The 27,046-nt window shown below is 46.0% G+C and overlaps 1 protein-coding gene across 1 annotated transcript in view; it reads right to left on the bottom strand.

Annotated features, from left to right (window-relative positions):
- STK35 (serine/threonine kinase 35) overlaps window positions 1-19,074 on the bottom strand; it is a 40,820-nt gene extending 21,746 nt beyond the window's left edge. Inside the window, exons 1-2 of the mRNA XM_070744418.1 lie at window positions 18,282-19,074; window positions 3,571-4,325 (exon numbers count right to left, since the gene is read on the bottom strand). Of these exons, the coding sequence (XP_070600519.1) occupies window positions 3,607-4,325; window positions 18,282-18,765 (1,203 nt within the window). The 5' untranslated portion in view covers window positions 18,766-19,074 and the 3' untranslated portion in view covers window positions 3,571-3,606. The remainder of the gene's footprint in view (window positions 1-3,570; window positions 4,326-18,281) is intronic.
- Window positions 19,075-27,046: the final 7,972 nt, after the last annotated feature.

Raw genomic sequence — 27,046 nt, 5'->3', positions numbered from 1 at the left:
AACGGAGCTCCACTGGGCGCCGCTGCCTGGCTGTCACCTTTTGAAACAGCTGGGCGCTTCTCGGTGTTCTCCCGAACGCCAAACCCGAAAAGTTCAGCAAAAGTTCGGGTTTGGGAGGCCGCCGAGAAACGCCGCCGCCCGGCTGTCACCTTTTGAAACATCCAGGGGGCTTTTTGGCGTTCTCCTGAACGCCGAACCCGGAAGTTCAGCAAAAGTTCGGCGTTCGGGTGGCCGCTGAGAAGCACCACCACCCGGCTATCAACTTTGCAGAAGAGCCGTGGAGCTGTCGGCCGGTCGGGAAGGACGTCTCCATGATGTCAAAGCTCCGTCAAAACTTCTGCAAAGTTGATAGCCGGGGGGCAGCGCTTCTCGGTGGCCTCCCGAACCCAAACGCTGAACCTAAACCTTTGCCGAACTTCCGGGTTCGGCGTTCGGGAGAACGCCGAGAAGCCCCCCAGCTGTTTCAAAAGGTGACAGCCAGGCGGCGGCGCTTCTCGGCGGCCTCCCGAACCTGAATTTTTGCCGAACTTCCGGGTTCAGCATTCGGGAGAACGCCGAGAAACCCCCCGGCTGTTTCAAAAGGTGACAGCCAAGCGGTGGCGCTTCTTGACCGAACTTCCAGGTTCGGTGTTCACGGCGGCGGGTTCGTAAGGCGAAAAACGTTCGTATGAAGAGGCACAAAAATCCCGAACCCCGGGTTCGTATCTCAAAAAGTTCATAAGACAAGGGGTGCGTATCACGAGGTGCTACTGTATTTTCATACTCTTTTCTTCATATTTGGAGTCAACAAGCAAATCTTGCTTTTTAAAGCCACCCACCACTCCCTCAAATCGGGGGTGGGGGCGGGGAGAAAGAGAGAGTGAGAGAGAAAGGATTCTCAAGCTCTTGTTCCTGACGCCCAATTTGCAAGCGTAGACTCCCTTGGAAAACAGAAGAATTCCCCTTAGCCACCCAGGCTCAATTCCAGTGAACACAACACAGCGGTTTGCATGACAGCAGCCAGGCAATTATTGAAAATTGCAGGCTGTACTTGGAGCTTCCCATGCTGGCTTCTGCGGTGATCCACAAATACAAGGGAGATGTCAGGGTGGCAAGAGAGACAGACAGACAGACAGAGAGAAAGAAAGAAAGAGGAAACAGAGAGAGGGGGGAAAGAGAGAGAGAAAGAGGAATGAGAGCCAGAGAGGGAGGAACAGAGAGAGAGAAAGGGACAGAGACAGAGGTAAAGAGAGTGAGAAAGAGAGGGATGACAGAGACAGAAAGAGGGAGGGGGAGACAACAGACAGAGAAAGAGGGACAAGGAAAGAGATAAAGACAAGAGACAGAGAGGGGGGAGAGAGAGAGAGAGAAAGGGAAAGAGAGAGAGGAAAAGAGAGAGACAGACACAGAAGGAGGGACAGACGGAGAGGGACGACAGAGAGAAAAAGAGAGAGAGGGAGGGGGAATGACAGAGAAAGAGGGGCAGAGATGAGAGGGGGGGGGGGGGAGCTCCAGGGTGTTGGGCTACTTCAGAGCCTGCAAAAGTCCAAACTATTGTTCGTGACACAGTGATCTTTGGAAAGCATCTTGCTATGCCTGGAATGTCTCTAGAGAGATGGGCCTCTGCGTGCCTGGTTGTTGTTTGCCGGCCTGGCTTGGAGCCCAAAGGAAAAAACAGACCTCTCCTGCCGAATCTGACTTGTGAGCAGTGAGTGAGGTCAACCACAGCTGAACTCATGACTCCTGCCAGTTGGCCACCCTCTCTCTCAACCTCAGCGAGGCCCTGGACTACACCTCCCAGAATCCTCCCGGGACCAACATCTTAAATTGGCTGAAGTTGTGCAACACCGGTCTGGAGAAATTACAGGCGGCCCTTATTCTAAATCATTCGGTCCGTGAGCAAAGTTGCAACGGCACTGCAAATTTCATAACGGAGGCCAAAAAGGTAAAATTAGGCCTGCCTCATTTAACAACCGCCTTGCTTAACAGCAAAAATTCTGGTGTCTCCTTTCCACATGCAGCTTAAGAGGAAGCCCACCCTGCATTTAAAATGAACTCGATGGGCTTTGGCCTGATTCAGCATGGCTCTTCTTATGTTCTTATCACTGGCCCAGAAGTGGGGGGCCTTTACTCTAAAAGTGCTATGGGGAAGGGAGATATATAACCCTAAATACTATGGCTATCTCCTTTCCGGCGTTCCCTAACCCAGGGGTCCCCAAACTTGGGCACTTTAAGATTTGTGGACTTTAACTCTCAGAATTCTAGAATTCTGGGAGTTAAAGTCCACAAGTCTTAAAGTGGCCAGGTTTGGAGAAATCTGTCCTGCCTGGTGCACCAGTTGCGGCCCTATTTGGACAGGGAGTCATTGCTCACAGTCACTCATGCCCTCATCACCTCGAGGTTCGATTACTGCAACGCTCTCTACATGGGGCTACCTTTGAAAAGTGTTTGGAAGCTTCAGATCGTGCAGAACGCGGCCGCGAGAACCATCGTGGGGCTTCCTAGATTCATCCACGTTTCTGCAACACTCCGCGGCCTGCACTGGCTGCCGATCGGTTTCCTGTCACAATTCAAAGTGTTGGTAATGACCTTTAAAGCCCTACATGGCATTGGGCCAGAATACATCCGGAACCGCCTTCTACCCCACGAATCCCAGCGGCCGATAAGGTCCCACAGAGTTGGCCTTCTCCGGGTCCCGTCGACCAAACAATGTCGTTTGGCGAGGCCCAGGGGAAGAGCCTTCTCTGTGGCGGCCCCGACCCTCTGGAATCAACTCCCCCCAGACATTAGAACGGCCCCCACCCTCCTTGTCTTTCGCAAATTACTCAGGACCCACCTTTGTCGCCAGGCATGGGGGAGTTAGGATATTCCTTCCCCATGGCCATTACAAGTTATGTATGGTATGTTTGTGTGTATGTTTGGTTTTTTATAATAAGGGTTTTTAGTTGTTTTATTAAATTGGATTGTTACATATTGTTTTTTATCATTGTTGTTAGCCTCCTGGAGTCTGCGGAGAGGGGAGGCATATAAATCCAATAAATAATGTTTATGTTTATTTAGATTTGTATGCCGCCCCTCTCCGCAGACTCGGGGCGGCTCACAACAGAATAACAAAAAACAATTACAGCAAATCTAAATTTCTACTAAAAACATTTAAAAACCCCATTTTCTAAACACACATACATACACAAATACCATTCATAAATTGTATATGCCCGGGGGAGATGTCTCAGTTCCTCCATGCCTGACGACACAGGTGGGTCTTAAGGAGCTTACGAAAGGCAAGGAGAGTGGGGGCAGTTCTAATCTCCGTGGGGAGTTGGTTCCAGAGGGTCGGGGCCGCCACAGAGAAGGCTCTTCCCCTGGGGCCAGCCAACCGACATTGTTTAGTTGACGGGACCCGGAGAAGGCCCACTCTGTGGGACCTAATCGGTCACTGGGATTCGTGCGGCAGCAGGCGGTCTCGGAGATATTCTGGTCCAGTAATAAAAAATAATAATAATAATAATAATCTTTCGCTACCAACCCCTTTCATTCATGGCAACATCATTTTAACAGGCAAGAGAAGCAGAAGAAAAGCCCCTTGCTTACCCTGTTTTCAGAGCCCACCAACACTTTGACCTGAGTTTAAGCAGCACAAGTAACCTGGTCCATCCTCGATTCGAGCTCAAAGGCATCGGGTCGATCTTGTGGGTTAGCAGCCAGCATGTCCTTCAGGAGCTGTTTGATCCCTTCAGACATGGAAGTCCTGCGTTTCTGAGGAATGTGCAACTCCATCTTTGGGTTTTCTAGCAGAGCTTCCCCGACGGGTACGATCTCCGTCCCCTGCTTGACGTAAGTCCCCAAGAGCTCCTTCTTGGTCTCGGCGTCGATGAAAGTGATCCGCTCGATCATGGCCCAGATAATGATGCCCAGCGCAAAGATGTCCGCTTTGGCCGTGTAGTGTCCCTCCCACACTTCGGGAGCCATGTAGAAATCCGAACCGCAGGCCGAGGACAACCAGTACTTGTTCACATTCACATTCTTGTCGTCGCCGTCGCCGCCGCCATCCTTGCCTCGGGCGGTCAATCCCGCGCACACTTTGCTCAGCCCGAAGTCTGCGACTTTGAGCACCGGAGCTCCCGACTGTTCGGTGATCAGGATGTTGTCCGGCTTCAGGTCTCGGTGCACGATGTGGTTTTTGTGCAGGAACGCAATGGCGCTGGTCAGCTGGAGCATGAAACTCTTGTTGGTGGCTGGGTCGGGCCTGCGGGAGAGAATGTACTGGTTCAGGTCTCCCCCTTCGCAGTACTCCATGACGAACCAGAGGTAACAAGGCTCTTCGGGGTAACCCAGAATCCTCTCGCCTGGTGGAGGGAGAGAAAAGAGCAGGAGGAATAATTACAAAACGGGAGGACACCGAATGAGTTAGAACTGGATTGAAACCAATCATTTAGGATTCACACAGGTTAAGAAACCATAATTTAATTTAATTTAATTTATTCAACTTCTATGTTGCTTAATCCCGTAGGACTCAGGGAGACTTACAATAAATAAATAAATAAATAAATAAAAAATAAAAAAGAATATTAGAAACATAGAAACATAGAAGTCTGGCGGCAGAAAAAGACCCCATGGTCCATCTAGTCTGCCCTTATACTATTTCCTGTATTTTATCTTAGGATGAATATATGTTTATCCCAGGCATGTTTAAATTCAGTTACTGTGGATTTATCTACCACGTCTGCTGGAAGTTTGTTCCAAGGATCTACTACTCTTTCAGTAAAATAATATTTTCTCATGTTGCTTTTGATCTTTCCCCCAACTAACTTCAGATTGTGTCCCCTTGTTCTTGTGTTCACTTATTAAAAACACTTCCCTCCTGGACCTTATTGAACCCTTTAACATATTTAAATGTTTCGATCATGTCCCCCCTTTCCCTTCTGTCCTCCAGATTATACAGATTGAGTTCATGAAGTCTTTCCTGATACGTTTTATACTTAAGACCTTCCACCATTCTTGTAGCCCGTCTTTGGACCCGTTCAATTTTGTCAATATCTTTTTGTAGGTGAGCTCTCCAGAACTGAACACAGTATTCCAAATGTGGTCTCACCAGCGCTCTATATAGCGGGATCATAATCTCCCTCTTCCTGCTTGTTGGTAGTCTTTGACTGGTGACCAGAACTTAGGTTTCTAAGTGAATTTTGACTTAGGTGATATGTCGTAGTCTAAATAATGTTCTTTCGAGAAAGTCAAAGCTGTTGTGCCCCGCAACTGCACGGAAGTGATGGGGAGGTATCTTTGGTTTTGGATGGTGCCTGATTGGATCATGTGATGGACATGGGGGTGCTGGGTCGGGACTTGAAGTTTTGGTTGGGTGGAGAAAACCTGGAAGCATTCAGATTCGTGTTTTTCCAAAATAAATTGGAACTTAGAGGAACTTCTAGCCTCGGAGCATTATTCCGTTGGGGGTATTTATTGGAACACTGACACCTGGGAGGCATACAGATTAATGAAACTAATTTTCCAAACAGAACGAAGCATGTTGCTAACAGAAAAAGCTAAAGGTCATCCTCAAATTACAACAGTTCACTTAGTGACCATTCAAAGTTCCAACGGAACTGAAAAAGGTAAGAGTTATGACCATTTTTCACAGTTGAAGCAGCCCCCATGATCATGCGATCAAAATTCTGGTGCTTGGCAAGCGGTTCATACTTATGACCGTTGCTGTGTCCCAAAGTCACTTGATCATCTTTTACAACATTTAATCTTAATCTTTTACAAGACTTAATGAACTCAATCTGTATAGTCTGGAGCAGTGTTTCCCAACGTTGGCAACTTGAAGATATCTGGACTTCAACTCCCAGAATTCCCCAGCCAGCATTCGCTGGCTGGGGAATTCTGGGAGTTGAAGTCCTAATATCTTCAAGTTGCCAACGTTGGGAAACACTGGTCTGGAGGACAGAAGGAAAAGGGGGGACATGATTGAAACATTTAAATATGTTAAAGGGTTAAATAAGGTCCAGGAGGGAAGTGTTTTTAATAGGAAAGTAAACCCAAGAACAAGGGGACACAATCTGAAGTTAGTTGGGGGAAAGATCAAAAGCAACATGAGAAAATATTATTTTACTGAAAGAGTAGTAGATGCTTGGAACAAACTTCCAGCAGACGTGGTTGGTAAATCCACAGTCACCTGAATGTAAACATGCCTGGGATAAACATAGATCCATCCTAAGATAAAATACAGGAAATAGTATAAGGGCAGACTAGATGGACCATGAGGCCTTTTTCTGCCGTCAGACTTCTATGTTTCTATGTAACCTTATGGCAAGCAAAGACAGATTCACTTAACAACCAGATTATTAACTTAACAACCGGGTTACTAATTTAACGCCTATGGCAAGAAAGGTTGTAAAAATGGGGCCATAATTCACTTAACAAAACACCGCCCCCTTGCCCATGTTGTTTTGTTGATTCATTGACTGTGTGCCTGTTTTTTATATATATTGGGATTGTTTTATGAAATTACTAATTTTAAATTGTAATTAGATTGGTGGGCATTGGATTTTTATTATGTACTGTTTTTTATTATTGTTGTGAGCCACCCCGAGTTTGCGGAGAGGGGCGGCATATAAATCCAATAAACCTAATCTAATCTAACAAATGTCTCACTTGACTACTGAGATTTTGGGCTCAATTGTGATTGCAAATTGTGGACTACCTGTATCTAGATTTTGTTTTTATTATTTTTTGCCATAAAGGATTGTGAGAAAGTTTGGTTATCTGCATAAGCATGTCTGTCACTGTGACTATTGCTATGGCAATTGAAGTTCCTATCAAAATTTCCCTGGACTTCCTCCTCAACAAAGAAAACATGTTGGAAAACATAATCATCATGGGTGTGAACTACAACCCTGGAGTATCAAAAGGCTTAATCTCACAAAAAGAAGCGTCTTCTCAGCCTATTTCCCTCTTAATCTCTGCTGGTAAACAAACATGGAGAGGAAAGGCAGGGCCAAACTATTAAAAAAAAAAACCCTCTATGGTGGCTGCATTCAAAACAGAGAGGTCTTTGGCAGTCAAAAATTATAGGTTACGTAAACTCATTAAATCCTCAAGATTAAATAAATAAATAAATAAATAAATAAATAAATAAATAAATAAAGCTTGTTCTTCGGCACTATCCCTGCTTTTTCCACTCATTATGATGATGCGGAAGAGAGCTTCAAGATAGCTTGATCTTTCGGTCCACGAAAGAGGAAATACTGTCCAAGTAATAGCAGTAGCACTTAAGACTTATACAGTGGAACCCCGACATAAGAGCTGCTCTACTTAAGAGCAACTCGAGATAAGAGCTGGGAGGGGAGAGATATTTTTGTTCTAATTACAAGCCCAAATTCGAGATACAAGCGCCAAGGAGCTGTCTCCTGAAGCCAAACGCTAACTTTCGCGTTCGGCTTCAGGAGACAGCTGCGAAGCGGCGCGCGTGTTTTAAAAGGTTGCAGCCGGCCTGGGGGGCTCGGGGGGGGGGGGTGCTTGCAGCTTTCTTTCTTGCTCTTTTTCTTTCTCTCTTTTACCTTCCCTTCTATTTCTTCTTTTCTTTCTCCTTCCCACCTTCTTCCCTCCCTCCCTCCCTTCACTCATTCCTCTCTTACTCTCCTCTTTCATAAGTTTCCTTGCTTCCTTCCTCTGTTCCTGTCCCTTCCCCCTTTCTTTCTTTCTTTCTTGCTCTTTTTCTTTCTCTCTTTTACCTTCCCTTCCTCTATTTCTTCTTTTCTTTCTCCTTCCCACCTTCTTCCCTCCCTCCCTTCACTCATTCCTCTCTTACTCTCCCCTTTCATAAGTTTCCTTGCTTCCTTCCTCTGTTCCTGTCCCTTCCCCCTTTCTTTCTTTCTTTCTTTCTTTCTTGCTCTTTTTCTTTCTCTCTTTTACCTTCCATTCCTCTATTTCTTCTTTTCTTTCTCCTTCCCACCTTCTTCCCTCCCTCCCTCCCTTCACTCATTCCTCTCTTACTCTCCCCTTTCATAAGTTTCCTTGCTTCCTTCCTCTGTTCCTGTCCCTTCCCCCTTTCTTTCTTTCTTTCTTGCTCTTTTTCTTTCTCTCTTTTACCTTCCCTTCCTCTATTTCTTCTTTTCTTTCTCCTTCCCACCTTCTTCCCTCCCTCCCTTCACTCATTCCTCTCTTACTCTCCCCTTTCATAAGTTTCCTTGCTTCCTTCCTCTGTTCCTGTCCCTTCCCCCTTTCTTTCTTTCTTTCTTTCTTGCTCTTTTTCTTTCTCTCTTTTACCTTCCATTCCTCTATTTCTTCTTTTCTTTCTCCTTCCCACCTTCTTCCCTCCCTCCCTTCACTCATTCCTCTCTTACTCTCCCCTTTCATAAGTTTCCTTGCTTCCTTCCTCTGTTCCTGTCCCTTCCCCCTTTCTTTCTTTCTTTCTTTCTTTCTTGCTCTTTTTCTTTCTCTCTTTTACCTTCCATTCCTCTATTTCTTCTTTTCTTTCTCCTTCCCACCTTCTTCCCTCCCTCCCTCCCTTCACTCATTCCTCTCTTACTCTCCCCTTTCATAAGTTTCCTTCCTTCCTTCCTCTGTTCCTGTCCCTTCCCTCTTTCCTTCCTTCCTTCCCACCCTCCGTCCATTCATTCACCCATTCCTCTCTTGATCGCTTAAAGCCGGTCCCTGGTGCAAAAAGGGTTGGGGACCTCTGTCCTACAGGATTGGGTGGCAGAGAAGTTGAACATATGTAAATTTAAAAGTTTAAGAAAGTTTACAAGTTAAGTGAAAGAAACTTCATTATTCATTTATATGTACATGTACATTTCTTCATTAAAAACATGTCTTTCTGCATAATTTAGACTAACTTTGTGAGTTTTTTGAGGGCTGGAACCAATTAAAATTATTTACATTAATTCCTATGGGGAAAAGTCGTTCGAGATAAGAGCTGCTCGACTTAAGAGCCCAGGTCCGGAACGAATTAAACTCGTATCTCGAGGTACCACTGTATACTGCTTTACAGCCCTCTCTAAGCAGTTTAAAGTCAGCATACTGCCTCGAGTTACAACTAGTTGAGCCCAACATTTATGTTGCTAACTGGCATGTTTGTTGTGAGGCTTGCCCCGTTTTATGACCTTTGATTTTGATCACTTACCCACGGGGATGGCTGCAACGGTTGTAAGTGTGGGAAATGGCCGTCAGTCACTCTTTCAGTCGCGTTATTTATTTATTTATTTATTAGATTTGTATGCCGCCCCTCTCCGCAGACTCGGGGCAGCTAACAACAATAAAAAGACAACGTAAACAAATCTAATATTAAAAAATCTAAAAACCCCAATTTAAGAGATCAGTCATACATACAGTCATACCATACATAAATTTTATAAGCCTAGGGGGAAGGGAATATTTCAATTCCCCCATGCCTGACGACAGAGGTGGGTTTTTAAGGGCTTACGAAAGGCAAGGAGAGTGGGGGCAACTCTGATATCCGGGGGGAGTTGGTTCCATAGGAACCGGGTTGGGGGTTCGGGGGGTGCTGGGAAGCCCCCCAGGCCGGCTGCGACCTTTTAAAAACAGCCGCGCCGCTTCCCAGCTGAGTCCTGAAGCCAAACGCTAAAGGCGAACTTCCGCGTTTGGCTTCAGGACTCAGCTGGGAAGCGGCGCGGCTGTTTTAAAAGGTCGCAGCCGGCCAGGGGGCTTCCCAGTACCCCCCTGAACCCGGTGGCCAGGCGAGCAGCGAGCGAAGGGCGGGTGGCCGGGCGAAGGGCGGGTGGCCGGGCGAAGGGCGGGCGAGCGGGTGCTGCAATCTGTCGGCTTGCGCACTTTGGTCGCTCCCCACCTCCACCATCTGCGCATGCGCGGCCATGAAAAAAAGGGCACGCATGCGCAGATGGTGTTTTTACTTCCGCAACCCTACATCGCGAAAAATCGATTATCGCGAGGGGTCTTGGAACGGAACCCTTGCGATAATCGAGGGATCACTGTATATCTCAAACTCAGAATGACCACAAGTGATTTATGAGACGAAGGTGAGAGACAGATGTCTTATTGCTCTTATCACTTTAACTATTTCTTTCTACAATTCAAAATCAACAGGTTGTGCAGGTTTGAACCTGTAAAAACGTAAGGGAGTTTGGACAAATCTGACAGATGTTTAACAGGGCACTGCCATATGTGCCCTGCTGTATGGAAATAATCAGAAGAGAACCATGCTTGTTTCTAACCAACCCAAATCATACTCAGAATAGCCTTGATTTATAAACCATTTGTTTGAAGTTTCAACAGCATTGAAAAAGTGATTTATGGCCTTAAGTTGGTTTCTGAACTTTTAATAGGCCTGTTGTGCCATTTTTCACCTCCCCCAGGCTTCAGGAGAGTCCCCTGAAGCCTGGAGAAGGCAAAAATGGCCTCTCTCTGTCCTTCGGAAGGCCGAAAATCACCTGGCCAGGGCAAACATGTGTGCTGGAGCTGACACAGGGCAACACTTCGTGTGCCCTCAGATATAGCTCTGTGTGCCACCTGCGGCACCCGTGCCATAGATTCACCATCACAACAATAGAATATCCATCCAATATAAGCGTACTCCAAAAAAGTTGTTTTTATATAATAAGGGTCCAATGGGTATACAGTAATCCCTCATTTTTCGCTTTCCAAGACCACCGGTGAAAAACGAATTTCCGAGAAGTGGAGGAAATATATTTTTTTATGCATTTAACGAGTATTTGGAGTTTTAAAACCCACCCTTTGCGTTAAACAGTCATTCTATAATGTTTCTCAGCTGGAACTACGTGTGATGTTCTACCAGTTTCTTTAATAGAGTACAGTAGTACTGTAGAAGAATTTTATGAATTTTTAATGGATTTAAAATTTTCAATGGATTTAAGCTCCCTTTAACCCGCGAAGTAGCAAATCCGTGAAAGATGAACCGCGAAGTAGCGAGGGATTACTGTATAGCTCTGTGTGCCACCTGTGGCACCCGTGCCATACATTCACCATCACAACAATAGAATATCCATCAAATATAAACATACTCCAAAAAAGGGGGGACATGATCGAAACATTTAATTATGTTAAAGGGTTAAATAAGGTTCAGGAGGGAAATGTTTTTAATAGGAGAGTGAACCCAAGAACAAGGGGACACAATGTGAAGTTAGTTGGGGAAAAGATCAAAAGCAACATGAGAAAATATTATTTTACTGAAAGAGTAGTAGATCCTTGGAACAAACTTCCAGCAGACGTGGTTGGTCAATCCACAGTAACTGAATTTAAATATGCCTGGGATAAACATATATCCATTGTAAGATAAAATACAGGAAATAGTATAAGGGCAGACTAGATGGACCATGAGGTCTTTTTCTGCCGTCAGTCTTCTATGTTTCTATGTAAAGGTGTTTTTATATAATAAGGTTCCAATGGGTATATGGGCAAATTGTTACGTAAAAACCACTTTTCTGGAATCCAACGGGAACCCTTCCAAGTAAATGTGCTTAGAAGCACAGATTTCATTTATGTCACAGGCTTCCCTTTAATCCACAGCTTGTTATATCACCTTAGACATGTTTGACAGTCGCTTTTGTCTGTCTCTCTGTGGCTGGTCACTGGATCGAATAAGACATGACTTACTTGATTCACCCATTGTTAGCAGGTGGATTAGCGGATGAAGCTCTTTATTTTTGTCCGCTAAGTGAAGGCGAAGGGATGAGGGAATTGTTTATACTTGGTGAGAAGCCAGTGTTTGGGGAATGGGGGGAGGAAAGTTTATTTTAATGCATTTTTTTTCTTGGATTTTTCCTCTTCTGCTTTATATAATCTTTCACCGTCCCATTCCACACTTGTAAAATAATAATAATAATAATAATTGTATGTTTGGACAAAGTCCAACCAAGGGACCGGCGCCCCCCTTCTCTAGAGATCAGATGGACCGTGCAGCATTTAATTCCACTCGGTGACCGCTTATTCTGTATTGACCCGCCGTGTTATGCCCAAGAGATTACGTCCAGCAATTAGCCACATGACAGATGATATAACTAGAAGCGCACAAAGACTGCTGATGCCCGGCAAATGAATCAGGGACAATGCTCGCTGGCCCATCTGCCCACTCTGTGCGCTCTGGCACGTTGCTTAGCTGAGCCACATCTGCAGCAGGCTGGCTGACATGTGAAAGGGTCTGGCTTATTTAAGACAGTGTTTCCTAACCTTGGCCACTTGAAGATATCTGGACTTCAACTCCCAGAATTCCCCAGACAGCATTCGCTGGCTGGGGAATTCTGGGAGTTGAAGTCCAAATATCTTCAAGTGGCCAAGGTTGGGAAACACTGATTTAAGCCGCCGCTTCTGCTAAAAAAAAACCCCTTCGCACATGAGTGACCGATGACGTACGTGATGCCCAGCCCACGCCTGATTATGTGGTGACCGGGCACGCTGCTCGGCCACGTGGTTGCCTCTCCACTCTGCTGCTCTGTTCTCAATTAAACACCGAGGTTCACCGGAGTCTAAGGACATTATCTTAGCCTCTGAATAAATTTTGGAAAGGACGCTTTGAGGGCCACTAAATTCTGAGCCAATGAAAGAACCAATGTTCTTTGAGGCTTGTGGACTTAAACTGCCAGAATGGAGTTGAAGCCCACAACTCTTAAATTTGCCAGGTTTGAAGACCCTTGCAACTCTAACCCCTAACCTAGGGGTCTTCAAACTTGACAGTTTTAAGACTAATGGACTTCAACTCCCAGAATTCCTCCTGCAGTCATGCTAGATGGGATAATTAGAAGGCAAAAACACCCCCGTTTTTTACAAAAAATGGCCTGTTTTTCCCCTTCCCTCCACCAAAAAAACCAGGGCATGCAGAAGGTTTGGGAAGCCTGCAGAGCACTCCTAGGAGGTGGGGGAAGGCAAAAATGCCCCCATTAAAAAAGGCCTGTTTTTTACAAACACCCAAAAAACGGGGGTATTTTTGCCTCCCCCCACCTCCTAGGAGCACTCTTCAGGCTTCCCAAGCCCTTTGGGCATCCAATTTTTTGCAGGGCTTTGGGAGGCATCATGGCTGTATTCAGTGTATAAGACGCACCAACATTTCCACCCTCTTTTGGGGGACAAAAAGGTGCGTCTTATACTCCAAAAAATAAAACCTCCCCAATAATAAGCCCAATCAGACTCTTGAGTACGTGGCAATAAGGCCAACCACTTATTTTATGCTTCAGAAAAATATAAGACGGGGTCTTATTTTGGGGGAAACACGGTATTAGTATATTCAAGGCAGTACTATCTCTTCAGTTAGTAATGGTTAAGGACTTACCCACTCCTTCCAACATCCCCCTTGTAAACCCATCACTTTCCTACAGAGGAGGAGCACTTACTTACTTACTTACTTACTTACTTACTTACTTACTTACTTACTTACTTACTGGATTTGTATGCCGCCCCTCTCCGTGGACTTAGGGCGGCTAACAACAGTGATAAAAACAGCATGTAGAAATCCAATACTAAAACAGCTAAACTTCTACTTGTGCTAGCTGCTTCCTACCCACTTCCTCCTTCTTTATTCCTCCACTTTAGCTAGGTTTATGCCCTTGGCATCCTAAGAGAGCGAGCAACTTTAGTGGTTAAAATACCAGACTACACAGAGATCATGAGTTCTAGTCCTGTCTAGACTCTGAGTCAGCCCCCCCCCCCCTACTTTCTCTCTCAGCCTAACTCACCTGACAGGACTATTGTTGTGTGGGGAAAAAACAATTGACAGCCGAATGACAATAGGATACCCCTCTCTTCAGTTACCAATGCTTAAGGATTTATCTGCTTCATCCAAGACTCTCTGTGGCCATCCCCCTTTCTGTATAGCTGTGGCACTTCTACACCTGTTAGCTGCCCCTCCATCCCTCTAAGTTAGCTAGGCTGCTGGGGTTTGGGCTCTTGCTTTATCACTAGCACTGATAATATTACCTAGCTGGGTCATGAAACGTCTGCAAGAGAGCCAACCAAGCTCAGAATACCAACGCTTCCCCCCCCTGCCAAACCCCACTCTCTTCTAGCACTGATATGACCTATCTGGGTCATGAAATGAATGCAAGAGAACCACGCAGGACCCCAAAGCTGTCCTCTTCTCTCCCGCCCAACACACCCCACTCCCTTCTAGCATGGATGATGTTCCCTAGCTGGTCCTGAACCGCCTGCAGGACAGGAGCAAAACTCCCACAATCATTACCTTCCTCCTCCCCCTTTCCCTCCCCCCCAAACCCCACTCCCTTCCAGCACTGATGAAATTACCTAGTTGGGCCCTGAAATGCCTGCAAGAGAACCACCCAGGTGTCCTTCTTGTCTTTCTCCACAAACCCCGTTCCCTTCTAACACTGATGCTGTTCCATAGTTGGGCCCCAAAATGTCGGCAAGAATACCACCAGGCTCAGACAGTATCAAAGGACCCCAAAGTCCTCTTTCTCCCTCTCCTCCTCTCTGCAAACCTTCCTCTCTTCCAGCACTGATACAATTCACGAGGTGGGTCCTGAGACGTCTGCAAGATACATCCCCTCCCTCTCACCTTAGAGAGACCACCAAGGACCCAGAGTTGTCATCCTCTTCCCCCACACTATACTCTTCTAATGATGTTCCCAAGCTGGGTCGTGAAATGTCTTCAAGGAAACAAGCAACCTCAGAAAAGACAGAGAGCCCCACAATCCTCCTGCACATACCCCCACTCCCTTCCAGCCCGGATGACGGTCCCAAGCTGGGTCCTGAGACATCTCCAAGAGCTCCCCCCCCCAGCTCAGAGACCATGCAGGGAACCCCCCCCCCCCCCATTCTCCCACGTTTATGGGACTGTCTCCTGCCACATAGTTCCCAGCAACCGATTAGAGCCCACAGGGTTGGCCTTCTCCAGGCCCCATCGACTAGGCCAGTGTTTTTCAACCAGTGTGCCGTGGCACACTAGTGTGCCGCGAGACATGATCAGGTGTGCCGCGAAGCTCAGAGAAAGGAAAGAGAAAGAGAAAGAGAGAAAGAAAGAGCAAGAGAGAAAAGAAAAAAAAAGAGAAAGCAAGCAAGAGAAAGAAAGAAAGAGAGAGAAAGAAAGAAAGAGAGAGAGAAAGAGAACAAGAGAGAAAGAAAGCAAGAGAGAGAGCAAAAGAAAGAAAGCAAGAGAGAGAGAGAGAGAGAAAGAGAGGGAGGGAGGGAAGGTGGGAGAGAGAAAGACATAGAGGGAAGTAGGGAGGGAGAGAGAAAGAGAGCAATAAAGAGGAAAGAAAAGAGAAAGAAAGAGGAATGGAGAGAGAGAAAAAAAAGAGGGAGAGAGAGGGAGAGAGAAATAGAGCGAAAGGGAGGAGGAGAGAATTTTTTTGTCCAAACTTTTTTTAGCCCCCGCCCCACTCAATGTGCCCCATGGTTTTGTAAATGTAAAAAATGTGCCCCGACTCAAAAAAGGTTGAAAACCACTGGACTAGGCGATGTCGGTTAGCAGAGCCACGGGGTAGGGCCTTCTCTGTGGCAGCCCCGGCTCTCTGGAACCAACTACCCACGAGATCCATACTGCCTCTACCCTACTGGCTTTCCGAAAAGCACTGAAAACCTGGCTTTACCAGCAGGCCTGGAGGCACTGAGAAATTGACATTTCTTAGTTCTGGTCCCAATAAGATATGATAGGCAGGCATGTTATAGTAGGATTGCATTAATGTGATTTTAACTGGTTCCAGCACTGATAACATTCCCTAGCTGGGTCCTGAGACATCTGCAAGACAACCCCCCTCGCCTCTAGCTCAGAGACCACATAGGGCCCAAATTTGTCCTCCTCTTCCCACACACCATACTCTCTTCTAGCACTGGTAACGTTCCCTAGCTGGCTGATGAAATGTCTGCAAGGCAACAAGTAACCTCAGAAAAGACCGAGAGCCCCACAATCCTCCCCCCGCACACACCCCAATCCCTTCCAGCACGGATGACGGTCCCTAGCTGGGTCCTGAGATGCCTGCAAGAAAAGTACCATATTCAGAGAGCACCAAGGACTCCACAATCCCCTCCCCTCCGCAAACCTTACTCCCTTCCAGCCCTGATAACATTCCCTTGCTGCGTCCTGAGACTTCTGCAAGACACCCCACCTCCAGCTCCAGAGGATCCAAAGTTCTGCTCCTCATCCCCCACACCAGACTCCCTTGTAACACTGATGACGCATCCTAGATGGGCCCTGAGATGTCTGCAAGACCGATAAATACACCCCCACACACACCCAATTCAAGGTGGACTCAGCCTTCCAAGGTGAGTAAAATAAGGACCCAGATTGTTGGGAGCAATTGTTTCCTCATTTCTTATTTGACCCCTATGACAATCATTATTATTATTATTATTATTATTATTATTATTATTATTAATGATAATAATAATAATTTATTAGATTTGTATGCTGCCCTCTCCGAAGACTCGGGGCGGCTCACAACAATAATAAAAAAACAATATTATAGCGAAACAAATCTAATATTAAAAAAGCATATAAAACCCTATCATATTTAAAAACCAAACAACACATACATATCAAACATAAAATATAAAGAGCCTGGGGGAAAGGTGTCTCCACTCCCCCATGCCTGGCGGTATAGGTGGGTCTTGAGTAGTTTACGAAAGACAAGGAGGGTGGGGGCAGTACTAATCTCCAGGGGGAGTTGATTCCAGAGGGCGGGACCACCACAGAGAAGGCTCTTCCCCTGGGGCCCGCCAAACGACATTGTTTAGTCGACGGGACACAGAGAAGGCCAACTCTGTGGGACCTTATCGGTCGCTGGGATTCGTGCGGTAGCAGGCGGTTCCGGAGGTATTCTGGTCCAATGCCATGTAGGGCTTTAAAGGTCATGACCAACACTTTGAATTGTGTCCGGAAACTGATTAGCAGCCAATGCAGGCCACGGAGTGTTGCAGAAATGTGGGCGAATCTAGGGAGCCCCACGATGGCTCTCGCAGCCGCGTTCTGCATGATCTGAAGTTTCCGAACACTTTTCAGAGGTAGCCCCATGTAGAGAGCGTTGCAGTAATCGAACCTCGAGGTGAGGAGGGCATCAGTGACTGTGAGCAATGACTCCCTGTCCAAACAGGGCCGCAACTGGGGCACCAGGCGAACCTGGGCAAATGCCCTCCTCGCCACAGCCGAAAGATGATGTTCCAATGTCAGCTGTGGATCGAGGAGGACGCCCAAGTTGCGAACCCTCTCTGAGGGGGTCAGTAGTTCCCCCCTCAGGGTGATGGACGGACAGATGGAATTGTCCTTGGGAGGCAAGACCCACAGCCACTCCGTCTTGTCTGGGTTGAGTTTGAGTTTGTTGTACCTCATGATTCTTGACAAATACATATTTTTCTTTTATGTACACTGAGAGCATCTGCACCAAAGACAAATTCCTTATGTGTGCAATCACACTTGGCTAATAAAGAATTCTATTATACCCTGGCTTTGTAAACTGCTTAGAGAGAGCTGTAAAGCGGTATATAAGTCTAAATACTAATGCTATTCCAAGCCCTCCCTTTGATTAGATTACAAGAGTTGGGAAGGACCCTGTAGGTCAGTGATGGCGAACCTTTACTGGCCTGGGTGCCAAAAGTGTATGTGTGCGTGCAATAGCATGTACATAGGTGCCCACACCTATAATGCAGTGCCCTCCAGTTTGCACTGCCCCCTCCGTGCTTGTGCACAACCCCCTGCGCTGCTGCCCACACACACATGCACAGGCCTCACTGAAGCCTCTGGACTTCCGGTAAGCCTGATGAGCCAGTTTTCACCATCCCTAGGATGCAGGAGGTTTTCCAGAAGTCCAGGGAGAGCAAAAACTGCCCAAAAGAAGGCCAAAAATCAGCTAGTCTTTGGAGAGGGGCGGCATACAAATGAAATGAAATCAAATAATAAATAAACAAACAAATAAACAAACAAAAAAACCAAATGCACATACACACTGGAGCTGACATAGGGCAACATCTCAGATATGGCTCCACATGCCACCAGGGGTAGGCAAACATGGCTCTTTTATGGCATATGGACTTCAACTCCCAGAATTCTTGAGCTAGCCAACTTTATCTACTCCTGACCTAGACCAGGGGAAGGCAAAGTGGGCTCTTTTACGACTAGTGGACTTCAACTCCCAGAATTCCTGAGCCAATCATGCTAGCTCAGGAATTCTGGGAGTTGAAGTCCACATGTCATAGAAGAGCCAACTTTGCCTACCCCTGACCTCTCCTCACTCTCAGCAGCACCCCCCTTCCCAGAGCGCAGCCCCCTCCCCTTCTCTGGCCCCCCTCCGGTCGTGCGGACGCTCCCGACACGTGTCTTCCCCGGGAGAGTTCAGACGACCCAGACACACACACACCCCGTTCCTCACCCTTGAGGGAGGTCTCGACCAGGCGGAGGTAGAGCGCGCTCTGCTTGTTGCCGTGGCTCATGCGTTGCCCCAGCCCGTCGCGTTGCAGGACGCACTCCTCGAAGCGGACCACGTTGGGGTGGTGGCGGCGGAGGCTGGTCAGGGCCCAGAACTCGGCCAGGGCCAGCTCTACGTTCTCCGGGGCGTCGCACCTCAGCCGTTTAACGGCCAGGCGGGCCCCGCTGCGGCCTGACACCGCCTCGTAGACCACGCCGTAGGCCCCGCGCCCGATTTCCGACACCAGGCGGTAGCGAGGAGGGGAAGCCAAGGCGGTTTTGACCGGCCGTGAGGCCTGGCTCGGGCGGACGACCGGCCGGCCTTCCATAGCGGCCGAGGCGGCCCTCAGAAACGGCGGCGGCGGGTGCCGCTCGCGCTCGGCGCGCCTCAGGCGCCGCTCCAGCAGTCTTTCTGTCCCTCGGCGGCCGCCGTCGCCGCCCGTTTCCATAGCAACGCCGCGGCGGGGCCTAGCTGCCGCCGCCGCCGCCGCCACTTTTTTGCCCGTCTTGGTCGGAGTCGCCGCGGGCGGGGAGTGCCTCTCTTCATCCCGCCCTCCCCGCCGGACCGGGGCTCGACGAAGGCTCACGTTCGCTGCTTTCCCGGCTCGCTTCCTCGCTCGCCCGCTTAGTTGCGGGCGGCCGGAAGGAGGACGGTAATTCCCCGAACGGCTGAAGCGAGAAGCTAAGGCAGTCAGGAAAGGAAAGGGGTCGGAGGGTAAGAAAAAAAAAAGCGCGCCTTGTCTGCCCCTTTAAAATGCGCTCAGCCAATCGCGGCGCTGCCCGCCCACCGAGGTGGGAGGGACTATTCTTCCAAAAAGAAAGGGGGGGGGGAGAAATAATAAAATCATTCACTCCGTTAATCTTAGGGGGTCTCGCCTCTTCCGAAGTGTGCTCCGTATCTCTTTTGTTCCCCTTTCTAAAAATAAAACAAGTACCCCGAATGTCTCCGTACGTCAGACGCTTAAATTTGCAGCTGCGGGGAAGACCAACCTTTCCGTTTAGAATGGTTTGCTCCCTTCTTTTCGCGGCAAATATTTCATTCATAGCTTCTGCACGGCCGGGCGGTCCATTCCGTCTCTGGAAGAGGGGGGGGGGGATAGAGCGAATTCGGGTCTTTCTTGCCTCTTTTTAGTTTAAGACCTTTCCTTAAATCTTCCTCCAAAATAGGTCGATCTCCTTGCAGATGTGGAGCAACGGTCGGATGAATGGAAATCCCCCTCCCATATTTGGGGGTCTATAGTGACCTGCTTACCGCCTCCCCCCGGTATTTTAGAGATGCCGGTGTCCGCTTTCGCATGAATGAAGGTTAGAGATGCTTGGCGTCTTTTGAAAGGATGGAGACGCGGAATTGCTGCTGACCTCGAGGCGAAAGCGAGGGGGGGGGGGGTTGTTGCATAAGCACCTTATGTAAGAGTTCCCGTCTGTCCCCGGAGAAGGGAAAGGGGGGCCCGGGCAGGGCGCCTGCTAAGCCGCAGGAAGAGAGCCTAGCTGGGTTGAGATCCACCTGGCTGGGATCCAAGAGATGCAGCGACTTTTTTTCAAAGGGAGTAACAGAATTAGCTGTAGCAATAGCATTTAGACTTATATGCCGCTTCACAGTGCTTTGACCGCCCTCTCTAAGCGGTTTACAGAATCAGCCAATTGCCCCCAGCAATCTGGGTCCTCATGATTTGACCCACCTCGGAAAGATGAAAAGATGAGTCAACCTTGAGCCAGTAGTGAGATTTGAACTGCTGAACTACAGCTAGCCGTTAGCTGAAGAAGCCTGCAGTGCTGCAGTCTTAACTACTGGGCCATCCCGGCTCTTCAGAGAAAGAGAGAGAGAGAGAAAGAGATAGATGGGGAAAGAAAGAAAAAGATAGAGGGGGAAAGAGAGAAGAAGGGAAAGAAAGAAAAGAAAGAAAGAAGGGGAGAAAGGATGAAAAGAAAGAGAGAGAGAAAGTGATAGATGGGGAAAGAGAGAAGAAGGGAAAGAATAGAAAGAAAGAGAGAAAGGAAGAAAAGAAAGAGGGAGAGAGAAAGAGATAGATGGGGAAAGAAAGAAAAAGATAGAGGGGGAAAGAGAAGAAGGGAAAGAAAAGAAAGAAAGAGAGAGAAAGGAAGAAAAGAAAGAGGGAGAGAGAAAGAGATAGATGTGGAAAGAAAGAAAAAGATAGAGAGGGAAAGAGAAGGGAAGGAAAGAAAGAAAGAAGGGGAGAGAGAAAGGAAGAAAAGAAAGAGAGAGAGAGAAAGTGATAGATGGGGAAAGAGAGAAGAAGGGAAAGAAAAGAAAGAAAGAAAGGAAGGAAGAAAAGAAAGAGGGAGAGAGAAAGAGATAGATGGGGAAAGAAAGAAAAAGATAGAGGGGGAAAGAGAGAAGAAGGAAAAGAAAAGAAAGAAGAAAGAGAGAGAGAAAGGAAAAAAACAAGGGGAGAGAGAAAGAGATAGATGTGGAAAGAAAGAAAAAGATAAAGGGGGAAAGAGAAAGGAAGAAAAGAAAGAGGGAGAGAGAAAGAGATAGATGGGGAAAGAAAGAAAAATACAGAGGGGGAGAGAAGAAGGGAAAGAAAAGAAAGAAAGAGAGAAAGGAAGAAAAGAAAGAGAGAGAAAGTGATAGATGGGGAAAGAAAGAAAAAATAGAGGGGGAAAGAGAAAAGAAGGGAAAGAAAGAAAAGAAAGAAAGAAGGGGAGAAAGGAAGAAAAGAAAGAGAGAGAAAGTGATAGAGGGGGAAAGAGAGAAGAAGGGAAAGAAAAGAAAAAGAGAAAGGAAGAAAAGAAAGAGGGAGAAAGAAAGAGATAGATGGGGAAAGAAAGAAAAAGATAGAGGGGGAAAGAGAAGAAGGGAAAGAAAAGAGAAAGAAAGAGAGAGAGAAAGGAAGAAAAGAAAGAGGGAGAGAGAAAGAGATATATGTGGAAAGAAAGAAAAAGATAGAGGGGGAAAGAGAAGGGAAGGAAAGAAAGAAAGAAAGAAGGGGAGAGAGAAAGGAAGAAAAGAAAGAGAGAGAGAGAAAGTGATAGATGGGGAAAGAGAGAAGAAGGGAAAGAAAAGAAAGAAAGAAAGGAAGAAAAGAAAGAGGGAGAGAGAAAGAGATAGATGGGGAAAGAAAGAAAAAGATAGAGGGGGAAAGAGAGAAGAAGGGAAAGAAAAGAAAGAAAGAAAGAAGGGGAGAGAGAAAGGAAGAAAAGAAAGAGAGAGAGAGAAAGTGATAGATGGGGAAAGAGAGAAAAAGATAGAGGGGGAAAGAGAAGAAGGGAAAGAAAGAAAAGGGGAGAGAGAAAGGAAGAAAAGAAAGAGAGAGAAAGTGATAGATGGGGAAAGAGAGAAGAAGGGAAAGAAAAGAAAGAGAGAGAAAGGAAGAAAAGAAAGAGGGAGAGAGAAAGAGATAGATGGGGAAAGAAAGAAAAAGATAGAGGGGGAAAGAGAGAAGAAGGGAAAGAAAGAAAAGAAAGAAACAAGGGGAGAAAGGAAGAAAAGAAAGAGAGAGAGAGAAAGTGATAGATGGGGAAAGAGAGAAGAAGGGAAAGAAAAGAAAGAAAGGGAGAGAGAAAGGAAGAAAAGGAAGAGAGAGAGAAAGAAAGTGATAGATGGGGAAAGAAAGAAAAAGATAGAGGGGGAAAGAAGAAGGGAAAGAAAGAAAGAAAGAAAGAAAGAAGGGGAGAGAGAAAGGAAGAAAAGAAAGAGAGAGAGAGAAAGAGATAGATGGGGAAAGAAAGAAAAAGATAGAGGGGGAAAGAGAAGAAGGGAAAGAAAGAAAGAAAGAAGGGGAGAGAGAAAGGAAGAAAAGAAAGAGAGAGAGAGAGAGAAAGAGATAGATGGGGAAAGAAAGAAAAAGATAAAGGGGGAAAGAAGAAGGGAAAGAAAGAAAGAAAGAAGGGGAGAGAGAAAGGAAGAAAAGAAAGAGAGAGAGAGAGAGAAAGAGATAGATGGGGAAAGAAAGAAAAAGATAGAGGGGGAAAGAGAGAAGAAGGGAAGAAAGATAGAAGGGGAGAGAGAAAGGAAGAAAAGAAAGAGAAAGAAAATGATAGATGGGGAAAGAAAGTAGAAGGGGAAAGAGAAGAAAGAAAGGGGGAGAGAGAGATGAAAGGAAGAAAAGAAAGAGAAAGAAAGAGAATAGCAACAGCATTTACACTTATATTTATTTATTTATTTTTATTTATTAGATTTATATGCCGCCCTTCTCCGTAGTCTCGGAGCGCTTCATAGTGCTTTCGCAGCCCTCTCTAAGCGGTTTACAGAATCAGGCTCTTGCCCTCCAACAATCTGGGTCCTCATTTGACCCAACTCGGAAGGATGAAAAGCTGAGTCAAACCAGGAGCCGGTGGTGAGATTTGAACTGCTGAACTACAGCTACAGTAGCAGTTAACTGAAGGAGCCTGCAGTGCTGCACTCTAACTACTGGGCCATCCTGGTTATTCGGAGCAAGAGAGAGGGAGAAGGAAAGAAAAAGATAGAGGGTGAAAGAAAGAAAGAAAGAAAGAAAGAAAGAAAGAAAGAAAGAAAGGAGAGAGAGGAAAGGAAGAAAAGAAAGGAAGAGAAAGGAAAAGGGAATAGCATTAGCTATAGCATTTAGACTTATATACCGCTTCACAGTGCTTTGACAGCCCTCTCTAAGCGGTTTGCAGAATAGAAACATAGAAACATAGAAACATAGAAGACTGACAGCAGAAAAAGACCTCCTGGTCCATCTAGTCTGCCCTTATACTATTTTCTGTATTTTATCTTAGGATGGATATATGTTTATCCCAGGGATGTTTAAATTCAGTTACTGTGGATTTATCTACCACGTCTGCTGGAAGTTTGTTCCAAGGATCTACTACTCTTTCAGTAAAATAATATTTTCTCATGTTGCTTTTGATCTTTCCCCCAACTAACTTCAGATTGTGTCCCCTTGTTCTTGTGTTCACTTTCCTATTAAAAACACTTCCCTCCTGGACCTTATTTAACCCTTTAATATATTTAAATGTTTCGATCATGTCCTCCCTTTTCCTTCTGTCCTCCAGACTATACAGATTGAGTTCATGAAGTCTTTCCTGATACGTTTTATGCTGAAGACCTTCCACCATTCTTGTAGCCCGTCTTTGAACCCGTTCAATTTTGTCAATATCTTTTTGTAGGTGAGGTCTCCAGAACTGAACACAGTATTCCAAATGTGGTCTCACCAGCGCTCTATATAGCGGGATCATAATCTCCCTCTTCCTGCTTGTTATACCTCTAGCTATGCAGCCAAGCATCCTACTTGCTTTCACTACCGCCTGACTGCACTGTTCACCCATTTTGAGACTGTCAGAAATCACTACCCCTAAATCCTTTTCTTTTGAAGTATTTGCTAACACAGAACTGTCAATACAATACTCAGATTGAGGATTCCTTTTCCCCAAGTGCATTATTTTACATATTTTACAGCCCATTGCCCCCAGCAATCGGGGTCCTCATTTGACCCACCTCGGAAGGATGGAAGGCTGAGTCAACCTTGAGCCGGTGATGAGATTTGAACTGCTGAACTTACAGTGAGCAGTTAACTGAAGGAGCCTGCAGTGCTGCATTCTACTGGGCCTTCGGAGAAAGAGACCCCTATGACAATCATTGTGTTGTACCTCATGATTCTTGACAAATGTCTCTTTTTCTTTTATGTACACTAAGAGCAGATGCACCAAAGACAAATCCCTTGTACGTCCAATCACACTTGGCCAATAAAGAATTCTAGGAGGAGCTGCTCCAAGATGACCAGAGGGCCAGTCCTGTGACTACTACAGCTCTGGAATATGGGACTGACTTTCCCACCAACATCAGCAAGCCATTGTCAGTCTGCCCATCTTTGTTTTCCTTCACTCAGATTAACCAAGCTTCTTGAGAGAAGGAACACAAAAGAGGACCAGGCACTTTCTCTCGGGCCTCCCACCCCCAACTTCTGGTGGCAAGCAGTTCCACTGGTTAATTGTCCTCACTGTTAGGAAATTTCTCCTTGGTTCCAGGTTGCTTCTCTCCTTGATTAGCTTCCATCCATTGTTTCTTGTCTAGCCTTCAGGTGCTTTGGAGAATAAGTTGACTCCCTCTTCTTTGTGGCAACCCCTGAGATATTGGAAGACTGCTACCATGTCTCCCCTGGTCCTTCTTGTCATCAAACTAGACATATTCAGTTCCTACAACTGTTCTTCATATGTTTTAGCCTCCAGTTGAATAGAAAAGAATAGAATTTTAAAAAATGGAATGGAGTGGAATAGCATAGAATAGAATAGAAAATAGGGAATGGAATGAAATAGCATAGGATAGAATAGAAAATATGGAATGAAATAGAATAGAATAGAAAATATGGAATGGAATAGAATAGAATAGCATAGGATAGAATAGAAAATATGGAATGAAATAGAATAGAATAGAATAGAAAATATGGAATGGAATAGAATAGCATAGGATAGAATAGAAAATATGGAATGAAATAGAGTAGAATAGAATAGAAAATATGGAACGGAATAGAATAGCAAAGAGTAGAATAGAAAATATGGAATGGAGTGAAATAGAAAATATGGAATGGAATAGAACAGAATAGAGTAGAATAGAGCTGGAAGGGACCAGGAGAATCTATACCATTTCAGACAAGTGACTGTCCAGTAGCTTATTAAAAACCTCCAGTGACGGAGCGCCATGGTTTCTGGTGGCAAGCAGTTCCATTGGTTAATTGTCCTCACTTGTTAGGAAATTTCTCCTTAGTTCCAGGTTGCTTCTCTCCTTGGTTAGTTTCCACCCATCACTTCTTGTCCTGCTTTCAGAGGCTTCAGAAAATGGGACCGTCCCTCCACCATAATGGGTGGCAGGTGCAATGCACAACTCTCCTCCCCAAATCCTAAGTTACCTGAATGCCCCCCCCCCCTCATTTGTTGTCCGGAATCATCTTTCGCCTTTCTACCCCGCTGCTCCAGTGCGGCTCAACTGAAATTAAAACGCCGACAACAGCCAACTCAATAAAACATCGCACATCATAAATTCAGAGCCCGGCTAAGATTCAATTAACATCCGACTTGTTCAGGAACATCCATCTTGGGTTGCTGGGTCTCTGCCGATGTCACTCGGTCGACTGGTTTCTCCGAACGTGGCCAGAACACAATTTGGAAGGAATATATTGCTTTATGAATATGATAGCTATGGCATCGCGATCGAAGTGACAAGTCAGGGACCAGCTTAGGAAAGCAGGTTCGAATATAAAACAAATCCCAAGCAAAAATTGTATTTTATTTATTATTTATTTATTATTTAGATTTGTATGCTGCCCCTCTCCGCAGACTCGGGGCGGAACAACAGTACAAGAACACCAACAAAATGATGTTTAACATTGACAAGAGCAAAGTCCTTCACCTAGGCAGAAAAAACCCTGGACACACATACAGCCTGGGAGAAACCCCTCTTAGCAGTAGCGACGGTGAAAGAGACCGTGGAGTCTTGGTGGATAATCAACTAAACATGAGCCAACAATGTGCAGCAGCAGCTAAAAAAGCCAACACAATCCTAAGCTGCATCAACAGGGGGATACACTCCAAGACCAGGGAAGTCTTAATACCACTCTACTACGCCCTGGTCCGACCACACCTGGAGTACTGTGTTCAGTTCTGGTCACCACACTTCAAAAGAGACATTGAAACTCTGGAGAAGGTGCAAAAAAGAGCAACCAAGATGATTAAGGGATGGAAACCAAGACTTACGAAGAGAGACTGAGGGAACTGGGCATGGACAGCCTAGAGAAAAGGAGGGCCAGAGCGGACATGATAGCAGTCTACAAGTATACGAGGGGATGTCACAGAGAGGAGGGGATCACTTTATTCTTCAGGGCACCAGAGGGCCGGACGAGGAAAAACGGCTGGAAGCTGACCAAGGAGAGATTCAACATGGAGATAAGGAGGAACTTCCTGACGGTCAGAGCGATCAATCAATGGAACAACCTACCAGCGGACGTTGTGAACTCCAATACTCTGGACATTTTAAAGAGAAGATTGAACTGCCACTTGACTGGTGTACTATAGGATTCCTGCTTGGGCAGGGGGTTGAACTCGATGGCCTTCATAGTCCCTTTCAACTCTAACAATAAATAAATAAATAAATAAACATGAAGAACATAAGAAGAGCCATGCTGAATTGGGTCAAAGCCCATCGAGTCCAGCATTCTGTGTCTCACAGTGGCCCACCAATTGTCCATGGGGATCTTGAGCAGAAAGAAAAGGCAAAGCCCTCCCTTTCCCTTGACCCCAACAAATGGGACCCAAGGGAACCCTGCCCAACATAGAGGCGGCACATTGATATCCGTTTCAATAACCACCGATATACTTGGCATCCATTTATCTATCCAATCCTGCCTTGAAGCTATCCAGGTTGACAGCTGTCATGAGCTGAATTCCATCAAACAAGGTCCGTCTGGATGAAGAAATGTAAAGGTAGAACCTGACTTTTTTCACCACTGAATTTCATTTTGTTAGATAGCGCCCAATGTTCAAATTTGTCAAGATCTTTCTGTGTCTTGAGCCTATCTTCTGAAATGTTGTCTATTATTATTATTATTATTATTATTATTATTATTATTATTATTATTTGGATTTGTATGCCGCCCCTCTCCGCAGACTCGGGGCAGCTAACAACAGTAATAAAACAGCATATAACAATAATCCAATACTAAAAACAGTTAAAAACCCATCATTATAAAAAACAAACATACCGTACATACAGACATACCATGCATAAAATTGTAAAGGCCTAGGGGGAAAGAG

The sequence above is a fragment of the Erythrolamprus reginae genome, chromosome 3 (genome assembly GCF_031021105.1).
Source record: "Erythrolamprus reginae isolate rEryReg1 chromosome 3, rEryReg1.hap1, whole genome shotgun sequence".
Taxonomy (NCBI): Eukaryota; Metazoa; Chordata; class Lepidosauria; order Squamata; family Dipsadidae; genus Erythrolamprus; species Erythrolamprus reginae.
Note: the sequence above shows the minus strand (reverse complement) of the source record. Positions and strands in the feature narration are given on the sequence as shown.